The sequence below is a fragment of the Crocodylus porosus genome, unplaced genomic scaffold (genome assembly GCF_001723895.1).
Source record: "Crocodylus porosus isolate Cpor-Errol unplaced genomic scaffold, CroPor_comp1, whole genome shotgun sequence".
NCBI classification, from domain to species: domain Eukaryota; kingdom Metazoa; phylum Chordata; order Crocodylia; family Crocodylidae; genus Crocodylus; species Crocodylus porosus.
The window spans coordinates 7,152,557-7,164,680 of NW_017728918.1; the positions used below are offsets into that span (position 1 = coordinate 7,152,557).

The 12,124-nt window shown below is 47.3% G+C and overlaps 1 protein-coding gene across 1 annotated transcript in view; it reads right to left on the reverse strand.

Annotated features, from left to right (window-relative positions):
• Positions 1–12,124, reverse strand: part of CUNH8orf74 (chromosome unknown C8orf74 homolog) — a 30,734-nt gene that overhangs the window by 3,304 nt on the left and 15,306 nt on the right. The window contains exon 4 of the mRNA XM_019538108.1: positions 2,538–2,938. Coding sequence (XP_019393653.1) covers positions 2,538–2,938 — 401 coding nt within the window. The remainder of the gene's footprint in view (positions 1–2,537; positions 2,939–12,124) is intronic.

Here is a 12,124-nt window from a genome sequence, read left to right on the forward strand (position 1 = left end):
GCAGGCTCCAAGCCTGGGGATTTTTAAAAGGAAGTTAGATGAGCACCTTGCCGGGGTCATCTGACCCCGGTGCTCTTTCCTGCTCAGGCAGGGGGTCGGACTAGATGATCTACCTAGGTCCCTTCCGACTCTAGCCACTATGAAACTATGAAACTATCATTCAGTGAGGCTTAGATAAAGTGCCCCCACGGCCATTTTGAAACATGCTGGGGCTTCATACATGCGATGGTGAAGCAACACTGGGGCTAATTAGAAGTAGCAACACTGGGACGTTCGAATTAGAAGTAAATATTTTGCTCAAGGAAAAATAACAACAGGTCAATAATGTGACCTGTGCCCTTATCACCCAGTGGTGAGGCCCTCTAATAGCATCCCCCGCAGCAGTTACTCCCCAAAAGCTAGCTGCCCTGAATCCCAGTGTAATCGCTTCTAGGCCTCTTGAAGGCTCAGATCGAGCGAAAACATTTATTGGTGTAAAAAGCTGATATAAATTATATCAGTATTACATCAGTATGGACATGTTACATATCCAAGCCACAGGCTTGTCTCCATGCTACCCTAATGTGTTGCCTGTCGGAGCTGGCAACTGAGCAAGCTCTATCGGGGCTGCAAGAGGTGCATACCTGTTGCTAAGCTTTGGCAGGGCAGGGGCCTTGGTGCGGCGGGCCTTAGGGCCCTTGACGACCTTGGTCCATGCCCCTGACTGGACAGAGCGGGAGGTCCTGGAGTCCTCCCTTGTCCTGGAGGGAGACCGTGGTCTACCCTCCTGCTCAAGGTGGAGAGGGGCCTGGCAGTAGGAGTCTGTTGCCTGCTCACAGTCCCTGATGGCGTGCAGTCTCTGGACTGTGGCCTGGAGCTCCTCCAGCTGGCGTGCCAGAGACCCCAAAAGGGAGCAGACCCCACAAGGGGAGGTAGCCATGCTCCCGGGCCCCAGAGCCTGAAGAAGGTCTTTGGTGACTAAGTGATGATATTGTGGCATCATGAGCAGGTTGCCCTTAGAATTAAAGCTCTCTGGAGCAGAGACTGTTTGCTCTGTGTGTGTACAGCCCCTAGCACAGTGGGTCCCAGACCATGAGTGGGGCTCCTAGATGCTGCCACAGTACAAAGTCATGAAATAATAATAATAACAACTGCAACAAAAATGGCAACAACAACGATGATGATACCAATAGTAATAATAATTGTTCCCAGGCAGTGGTAGGGAGCATGCTCGCTGGCATAAATGTAGGTGGAGCTTATTCTCTCAGCTGCTTGATCAATCAATTTTCTCCTGTGGTACAGACAGGCACCCAGAGGGACTTGCCTGTTCTCTACAGACCCTGTAAGAATATAAGAACTGCCACTTTACTGGGTCAGACAAGTATCTGCTGTCACACGGCAGCAGAAAGGGGATGCTGAAGGGGACAGTGAACAGGGTATGACCAGGGTTTTCCCCTGGTTTCTCTCCGACTTGCAGCCTCCAGCAGTTCAGGTCTAGGAAGTTCTGATTCAGAGGCTGTCCCCCTAACTCCTAGGCTCAGTAACTACTGATGCCCCTTTCCTCCAAGAACGTGTCCAATCCCTTTTTGAATCTGCCTAAACTCTCAGCATTCACCACATCTGTTGGCAACAAGTTTCACACTTCAATGACACACTGCATGAAAAGAGAACATCTTTCTGTTAGTTTAAAAATGACTACTAGTTCTCTTTTGTGACCCCTAGTTCTTACATCGTGAGAGACAGTGGGTGCATATACATGTACATTAGCGTGCTGTAGGCGGGTTTAGTGCTTGATTAACCGACTTGATTAACTTGCACTACTGTGCAATAGTGCCGGCGCACAGGTTTTTAGTGATGCTTACTGTGCAGTAAGCATCCCCGGAGTCGTGGATTTGCTCCCTGGAGTCGTGGATTTGCTCCCTGGAGCCCCAGATTTGCTCCCTAGAGTCATGGGAGCAAATCACTTGTGACCATCCATCAATCCAAAACAGCACTGGCCTTTGAACAGCACTGCATGGGAATGCAAAGAAGAAATGCGTGGCCAGGAAAACGAAAACCTCTCATTCCCAGTCCTCATTATGTTCCTGCCCCTGCTGCAGCAGATTGCTCAAGGCTGCGAGCAGGCTTATAAGTCACCTGCATACCCATGTGACCTAGCCTCCACCCCTCTTCTTACTCTTTCCTCTCTCTCTCTCCTCTCCTTTTTTCCTTTTTTCTCCTTTTCTCTTTTCCTCCTCCCTGTTTCTTTCCTACTTCTTTTCTCTCTTCTCCCCCCGCCCCGCTCAATGCAGTCATCTTCACCCACAAAGGATGAACAAAACAGTGTGTAGTAGCCTAAAACTACTACACAGCTGTAGCATATTAGCATGGGTTTTGCCCAGCACACTTCTGTGCAGTGTTATTAGGCTCCTGCATGATTAGTGCCTTGTGTAGACGCCCGCAGTAAATAATAAATCCCTATTTACTTTCTCATCAGCATTTAGCATTTTGCAAACTCTTCTCATGCCCCCCTCAAGTGTCTCTTTTCTAAATTGAGTAGGCCTGCCCCACGCACTTACCTTTCTGTCCAGGGCTCCTGCCTGTGCATCCACTCTGTCATATACCCTTTGCAGCATGCACTCCTTCTCCAAGTGCAGCCTCTCTTGGAGAAGCAGCATGTTGGTCCGTTTTTGGGCCTCTGCGGCAGAGAGGGCAGCCAGCTGCTGCTGGTGTTTTGCTGCTTCCACTTCAGTGCCTGCCATCAGCGGGAGAGGCTGCGGGGGCCCGCAGACTTCCAGATGGGCCAAATGCTGTCTGAGGTCCCTCTCCTGACACAGCACAAATTGGTAGAGGTGGTAGTGCCTGATGAAGGTGTTGCAGAAGTAATCGCACACACTGCAGGCTTTAAAGGGGCTCAGCTTTGGCTCGCACACCGTGAGTTTGTCCTGCAGGAGTTGGAGGGCCTCTGAGATGCATAAACCTGAATCAAAATGAAAATAGTGTCTGAGGGGATGGACACACAATGAGATTAAGGTGACACAATCTACCCCAGATCCTATTCCGTACGAAGGGGCAGACACACAACCAGCTCCCTGACCTTACACTTAACCTCATGTAAGACAACTTACCCTAGGTTAAAACAGCATACCCACTTCACTTTTACTATGCAGTAAACTCAATTTCCCACGTAATAGATGTGTTGTGTACCTGTACCATAAGCCACTAGGAGGTTCACATTGCAGTCAGCCTGCCATTTGGATACTGTGCTGTTGAAATGATGCGCTGATTAGCAGCAACAAATATTTGTTATGTGCGTGAAATACATTGGCATCATGCTCCTTGCTTCGTGCTATTTACATTTAAGCCTGTCTTGCAAAGAAAACGGGAAATTGCTGCTTCTTCAGGCCTGCTGTTTCCAAAGTTGTGTTAGATCAACAAGCCTGCATTGTATAGCCCACAGCAAACATGATTTAAGGATTATTTGTTGTAAAACAAGAAGGCCATGTTTCCTCCAGGAGGCTTGCAGCCAATTAGGCTGACAACTGTCCAAGCAGATGAATGAATGTCCTACAAGGTTAACTCCACTCTTGGATTTCACATTGCAATGATAGGGATGTGGATTTGAGTCCTTTGCTTGTGGGTTGGGGACTTCTTTGCGACAGATATCACTGAGGCTGTTTCTGATCCTGTGGATCCCTCACAGCTCATGTTGAAGTGTGTTTGGCAGCCCACTGTAGCTAGGGATGGAAGTTACGCGCAAACCGGTTTAAGTGATCAGAAACTGGTCTAAACCTGTAACAGAATAGAAATCCAGTGCACATAAACCAGTTTCAAAACGACCTGCTTGAATGTAGTATCAGACTTAACTGATTTGGGTCAAACCAGTTTATGAAACTTCTGCCTCGGTTTCGTTTCCTGGCTCAAGTTAAATCAGAGACCTCCAGCATCCCAGCATGCTTTGCAGCCCTGGGCTAGACTGTGCTGTCTGCTCCAGAGATAAGGGTTGGCTCCGCCCCTCTGCTCCCTAGCTGAGGCAGTGAGGACTGGCTGACTAACGGGTGGTGGGGTGAAAGCCCACGTGGGGATTTAGTCCAGTCTGCGGGGGAGGCTTCCTACCCCCAGGCAAACCGCGGCTTGGGTCTGGGGCCAGGGAAGTGTGTTAAACATCCTCTTGCTTCCAATCAAACTTACTGCTGGTTGCAACTGTGGACTACAAATCCCAGAGGCCTTGGAAGCAGGAAGAGGAAGTGATGAGCAACCCTGCAGAGTCCTGTTGCTGTGATTCTGGACTGCAAATCCCAGAGACCTCAGGGGCCTCAGGAAGAGGAAATGAACACACAGCCAGAGAGCTGTGCCCTAATACCACCCCCTTCCCAGCTCCTGGCCTGAGCCACTGCAGGCCTGTGGCTACATTTCCTGAATCAAAGGTAAATGTCTGTTCTCTTCTGTTTCAATTTAATCCGTGCATCTTAGACTAGCCTGCAGAGTCTGAAACGATTAAGCCTTGGGCTTTTTCACTGTCTGTACCCAGCTTGTATGACAGACCTTGAGCCTTATTTCACATCTCTATGGATTCCATCCCTGGTGAGCTTTTTTCTTGTGCCCATTTGGGCTCTGTTCTAAGTGACAGTCTATCAGGCAACTACAATTCCCTTGGAAGGTTTAGGATTTGTATCTCCCTCTACTGAAATCCAAGGCAAAATTCCCACTGACTTCAGCCAGAGCGGAACATAGACCACGATAGATTTTTTCCTACGGTTGAGTTATGATAATGAGTCAGGCTGGAGAGTAATGGCTTTGCTATCCCTTTGGAGGCTATTCAAGGAAGTTGGATAAAGCTACAAAAATGTCAGTAGTGAATCCTGTCATAGGTGATTCTTCTCCGGGTCAACTCAAATCAGATGCTTTACTGAAGCAAGGCAGAAGCACACGTAATATGTTGAATGCTACACAAAGGCATCCTTGGTCACTGGTTTAAAAAAAACAGTCCATGATACAGGCTTGGGATATTCCCCAAAGGGGGAAAGGCCCCTGTGACTATATAGCCCAGCCGATGGGTGGAGGGTTGAGCGGTAACCCATGCTGAACACATCCTTGTTGTCTTTCTCTTGTAGCTTATCAATTTCATAAACCTTGAGGAGGAAACTCGTTGACCACATGACTCTTCACTGATCACTAAGCTGTCTGACGGTGGTCTTATGCTGCCCAGGCAATGAAGATATATGCTTCTTGGCCTTTTGGCTCAGGCCAAGTGTACTTCCAGAGGATCATGACTGTACACAGGCAACGCGAGTGTACAACCCAACACACATTAAAAAGAGGGAGAATTTGCTCTCCCCCTTAGTCCTCAAAGATTATTTTTGTGGGCCTGAAGTGAATTAATCACAAAGAGGGGAACATATGAAGAGGCAAAGTGATACAGAAATGAATATGAAACCAAAAATGGAACCAACCCAACCTTCATGACCCCCTACCTTGGGCGTCTTTAAGAGAAGGCTAGACATGCACCTGGCTGGGGTCGCCTGACCCCAGTGCTCTTTCCTGCCCAGGGCAGGGGGTCGGACTCGATGATCTGCTCAGGTCCTTCCTGACCCTAACATCTCTGAATTTATGAAATTCTGGTTTGGATATTGCTATAGATATGAAGATAAGAGTCCATCTGGTTTAAAATTTTCCAGTGACTCCCCCCCGCACACACACACACAAAGACTTTATCCCCAGAACTAAAAATTTCAATAAAATTATAGTTTTAGTGAAAATAATACCATTTGTGACAATTTTTGAACCAACATTTTGTTTCATTTTGGTGGGAAAACCTACTTGCTCCCCCCCAAAAGTCAGAAAGCAAAAAATGTGTGGGAGAGAATGAGCAATTTATCCTTACCAAAATAAAACTTTTCCAAGCTCTTCCAAAATGAAAAAAAATTCAATGTTAGAATGAAAGAAAATTTCCCAGAAAATGTAATATAAAATAAAAAATTCTGATGTCTTTTGAAAATGTCCATGATGCCCACTCATTTGTATTTGCCTTCCAATTACATCTAGCTATGAGTTTCTATCTTATAACATGTGGGAGATAGTTAGCTGGGTTCATCTGAAGGTAGGGAGAAGGTAGACATAAAAAGGTGCTCTCATTTCTAGAGTCCATTTCTTTTCACTATGTGAAGAATTGGTTCCATAAAAACACAAGACCTCAATCTGTCAGGATAGTTGACCTTCCGGCCCTCAGAAGTCACATTAAAAAAACAGACTTAACTTTAAAGGTAATACCCTGTGACGATTCCATGTGGATCTTAGTAACGTGTGTTGACAAACATTTTTTTGCCAATTTTATACCAGCATTGTGCAGTCCTGCAACACTGGCTTGAGACTCAATAAGCCTGGTTTCAGTTTCTGGCTCTGCCATAGTCCAGTTGTATGACCCCTGGGAAGTCACAAATTCTTTGGGCTTCCTAAAACGGAGGTGCTTTCCCACCAAGTGCCATGAAGAAAAACACGAATAATAACGTCAGCTAAGTGCTCAGCTACTATTGTGAGAAAAGCCCAGCCTGGGAGTATCTCCCTATTTGGATGGTGCTTTAGCAATAGAATATGCTCAAACTTGTAGTGCTCTAATTGGGCTCTCATTTTATGGGGATTCCCAAACAATCCTTCTCTCAGTTTTTCAGCACAAAAATCTTGTGGGCCCAAAGGACTGCATTTGTGCCAGCAGATTCCCTGCCTCAAGTGCTGTCAGGCATCCAAGCCATTTAGTGGAAACCTTTTTGGAAATTTCCACCTTCTCTTTGTTTTGAAGTATGTGACCCAGAACAATTTTCTTGTCTTTTCTGTTATCAATTTTTGCCCCTCCCCGCAATGTAAAATAAAGTGATAAATCATGCCGCTAAAAATATTTTAGAAATGTTGTATTTAATAAAGGCAGACAAGGCTCTTTGGATGAATCTGATATCTTTTATTAGACCAACTTAAATAGTTGGAAAAAATTTTTAGCAAACTTTCAGGTTTCAAAGACTTTCTTTCTTGAAAATGATGTTTCATTTGCCAAAAAATTTTGAATGTGCATTATATGAAAAAGTAGGCCAGCATTTCAGGCATATGTGTTATAAAAAATAAAAAGACATCAAGCAAGGCACAATATTTTTAACAAAAAGGAAAGAAAACAGCAATGCCCATTTTTTGTTGGGGGGGGGAAAATATTTTTCCCCCCCAAAAAGAGCTTGAGTTTATTATGAAAAATTGTTTACTTAGAAAAAAAATGAAGTAAAGAGCCCGTGAAGTTTCTAACTGGCTCTATACCTGACTATAACATATCAGACGTTTAACTGGGCAACGCTGACTTTGCATTGATATTTCATGTGGGGGGCAGCGTTATGCCTACAAAACTGGAGGCTATTTCTGGAGGGTAAATGGGAAAAACATATCTTACCCTTACTATCTGTGCTGGGTGAAGTGAAGACAAAAAATGAACAGCCTGGAAGTCTAGTTATGGCTTGAGCAGGGGACTTTCAGACAGGGCTCTGGGATTAGGTTTCTACCTCCATCACTAGTAGACTGCATGCCTTTTGGCAAAGCACTTACCCTGTCTCTGAGCTTGTGTTAAGCTCTTTGCAATACAGGCTGATAATTCCTACCTTGGGTGCTGTGAAGCTGAATTATGCGGCCCTAATGACATTCTCTGAGATGTAGAGAAGCTAGCTGAATGCATGGCAATAGCATCCGTATCGATCGCTGCTGGTTCTGAACTAAAACTCGGAAGGTTGACCCCAGGGAGATAAAGACACCGGGTTGAAGAGATCTGGTTAATAAGCTCCATAATCCTAGCTGATTCTGGCAATTGATGGGTGAGATTGTAGCCAAACCCTTCAGGAAACTCAGGTGAGGCAGCAAAGCATGGGCTGATACAGAGATTAAAGGCCCCATTTCCCCTTGGTCTTAACATGGGAAATCACCGAGGATGTGGACCACAAAGGTATTTAGGTGCCTGACCACCACTGAGGACCACCAAGGTATTTAGCTGCCTGACCACCACTGAGTCTATGGAAGTCCATGAGAATTAGGCATGTCCAAGGATATGGGTCTGTGTGTTGCCTCTTGACAGAGACAATTTTGGCATGGCCTCTGGCTCCTTGCAAATGCAGGTTTTCCACAGAGGAATTGAGGCACAAAGAAAATGTGCTCCTTTGAAAAGATGGCCCTAAGGAAACTGCATAAAACTCCCGAGCCTTTGTTATATTGTTTAGGTACAAGAAGGAAAACACTGAGTGAAAAATAACACACACAAAACACAGCAGCACTTTGCATGCATTTTACTCTGGGACAAGCAGGAAGGGGGTGAAACATATATTGTTGTTGATTCAGTCGGCACCTGTCAGCCGCGGCAGGACAGTGCCCCGGTGCTATGTTGCTGGTAAGCAGCGCTTGCTCCTGCCAGGTGTTGCTACAAACAGGCATCAAAAGCAATTCAAGGTCACAGCTGAGCTTGGGGCCATATGGTGACAGGCCTTCTATACCTATATAACCAGAGGGAAGCCCTACTCTGAAGTGCTCAAAATGTAAATAGGCACCACACAGCATGAGTGCGAGAAAGGAAGGAGTGGAGTTGTTTCCGTTTTACAGGCGGACAGCTGGATGCCACCTCATTTACGGAGCCCAGGCTCCATAAATATATATATAAATATATAATGTATGTATAAATAGATAAATATAATGTAAGCTCACTTTTTGTTACCGGAGCAGTATAAAGGAGAGTGAAGCGTATCTCCCAAAGCCACATACTGGGCACGTCTACATCAGACACTTTACTGCGTGTTAGCCTAATAACACTGCGCAGTCGCATGGCGGTTAAAAACCGTGCTCATAGCCCACAGTGCAATGTTATTAGGCTAATGCGCAGTAAGCATCACAAAATATGCATGCATTGGTGCTATTGCACAGTAGCTCTAGTTACCGCACATTTAGTTAGTACTCTATTAAGCAAGTACTAAACTAAATGCACAGCATCTAAGGCGCATTAATGAACATGTAGACGTGCCTGAAATGTACTGACCCTCATCAGGGCCTGAACTACAAATCAGCTGTCCCCTCAGCATGACTGTGACCATGATTGATTGCTACTGCAGCAATCAGAAACCCTGGTCCTGGACCAGAGCCCTGTTGCACCCGGTGCTGTACAAATGCAGAACAGCACCAGACGCGGACTCCTGGTGGCCCTGAGCAAACCTTTTGTATCGGGCCCCCCTTCGCCAGAGATAATGATAATAATAATTGGACAACAGGAAAACATTACCATTTCCGGGCCCCCTTTCTGCCTGGGCCCCAGGTGGCCGCCCAGTTCGCCCATGCCGGTGTCCAGGTCTGATACAGAATTAAACACCCCAAAACATTTACAATCTGAACCGTGGCTGACATATCAGTGTGCCAGGTCTGCTTTGGATCTCAGGTTGCATCTCTACCAAGGTTACTCTATTATCTTCAGCGGAGCTGCCTCCTTGCAACTGGAGCCCCAGCTCAGAATCAGGCCCATCAACAGCAGCAGAAGGAGCGGTTTTGGAGTTTGCCCTGACACCCCGAGTGCAAAGGGCTCTCGGTCACTCCCATGCCAATACAGAGTAGCTCTGCTGGAAGCCAGCGGTGGTTACTCTGGATTTATCCCCGCGCAGCTGAGAATGGAGTCTGGTCCTTATGATTTCCACATTGAGACCTGCAGGAAAGAAGCAGGGGAAGGAGAGGCCAAAGTTTAACTGCTGAGGAAACCTATATTTAGTGGCAGTAATTAGCAGGCCCGAGATGCTAAAGGAAAAGGAGAGCTGTAACGGAAAGAGGCCGACTGCCTGGCGCGGCCTGGAGGGCGGCCACCGCTACTACTGATGTGTGGCCTGCTCGTGCACTAGTGGCATCATTCACCTGTGATGGGCACTGATGCCTCTCTGCAGAGGATCTGGGCTTTTCCTGCTAGACATGCAGAGGCGCGGAGGGGATGGAGCACAGCGCAAATGCCCGCAGTCCACCCTGTGCTTTGCCTGAGTTGTTCTTCATACTTGAATTAATTGTGTTGCACTATATGGCACTTTACCTGGGATCTCTTGAGCATCTGTTAACCTTTCGCGGAAGCTGCCCGGGTCCCCTGGCTGTAACCTGGGGCAGGTTTGGGTGCTACGTCTTGTTAGTAGTAAGAGATTTGATGGTGGATGTGAATAGGACGGTTTGGACAGGACTGATCCTGCTTCCGGCACGACCTCTGGAGGTCGCTTCCCGCGCCACTTCTCTGTGATGAACTCAGCCCTCTTGAGGTTGTGGATATTGCTCCTTGCCGTTGTGGGTGACGGCTTGAAGTGGGAATCAGGGGATTCGTCTGGGCTTTTTTTTCAGTGAAAAAAGGCGACTAGACCTGATAGCCCAAGACGGGGCTCCTACCGCAAGTAGTGTAGCGGGGTGGGGGTGATCAAGGCAGCAGCCCTGGGCACTGCTTTTGTGGACAGGTGCAATTCTAGCCACTGCTGCCATCAGCCCTGCTGCAGCCGGTGCTGCCCGGCTACACCTCGGCCTCCTGGCCTGTATTTCTAAACACCAGCTGATGCTGACTGCAGTCTGCCTCTTCCAAGAAGGAGCCTGGTCTTTGGTCTGTCCAGCCTTCCCGGTGGCTGCTCCATATGCCCCCCCTGCACATGAGCAGGGGAAAGGCATACGGCAATTCTGCTGCGGGATTAAAGGGGCAGAGCCTTACCCCATGTCAGCCATAGTCACTGTGTGCATGCGCTCTTATCCTTGCTGCAGGGTAGGAGCATCTGCATGGTCAGGTCTCATGGACCAGCTGAGCTATGAGCCCTCTTTTACCCTCAGATAAATTATTCGTGTGCCCAGACACTGAGGGTCTGGCACCAAGGGCCTGGTCCCAGCGTTGCTCGTCCTGGTGTAAGGCTGGAATGAGTGCATTGAAATCAATGGAGTTACCTAGGTGGAGACCAGCAGTGAAGCTAGCATCAGCCCTGTGGGGTTTTGTGCTAGCCCTATCCATCCAGCTCGGCACGGTGTCGTAGAGGGAGCCGCAGCGCCGTGTCCGAAGGAGCGCGGAGGCTGTGCAGCGGCTCTGGTTTCCGTAGGCGCTTTCCCAAGCAGTGAAGTCAGTCCACGTTTTTCCAGGGGATTCGAGTGAAAGCCTGCATGCAATTCCTCCGGCTTCGAGGGATTCCTGTGTAACAGGGCTGTGTGTCTTGCATCTGCCCCACCTTTTCATACGCAGCAACGCCAATTTATGTGTCATGTAGCTGCACCCCAAGGGAGCATTTTTCTACCCACTTGGAGCAGGCATCAGTGACTGCCCAAAGGAGCACGATTGCGAAGTCCAGTTGCTACCCGGAGAGCAGGTAGCATGCTGTTGGCACACTTGGTAATAATCAGTAGGAAAGTTAAAACTTGCTCAGCTACCTTGGAAGGCAGATGCCTTGACTATCTAATAAAGTGGTCTTATATTTATCAGGCGCTCACAAAATCCTAGTTGGCAAAAGCCACCTTTATTAATGCCAATTTTTCTCACTCCAAAATGGGTTTTTGTTTGTTTTTGCGGCAAAGATTTTTTTTTTCTTCTGGAGATTAACTCCTGTTGCGCGCTGGCTTCCTTCCCAAGCTTTCAATCTATCATTAGCTTCCCCCATCCATTATTCAGCGGGGTTGACTGTAAACGAAGCAGCATCGATCTTTCCCCTTCGAATTGGCAGGGAAAGCGGAGAGCAGCTTGCTACTTTGTTATACTGCGCCGCGTCCCTTCCTATCCTGGCCGGCTGCAAAGGGAAATGCAACTTGCTTGTGACGTTAAATGAAGCCTTAATCTAATTGTTAGGAAGCAGTGGGTGTTCTGAATAGAGCCTGTTTCATAATGCATGCTCAAAAACAGAGGTTATGGTCCCAGGGGAAAAGGTAGCAAAGTCAGTGGGTTTGGGGGAACAAGCAGATTGCAGCGAGGTCTAGGGGCTGTGGGCAGGTACAGACATTACACTTTTTCCAGTTTAGGTGGTCAGAAACCGGCCTAAACCTATAACAGAACAGAAGTTAAGACACATAAGTCTGGTAGCAAAATTGCGAGATACACCCGGATGGATGTAGTTAGTATCAGACTTATTTGGTTTCAATGAAACCAGCCTATCGAATGTCTGTCCCAGATCCCAGCATC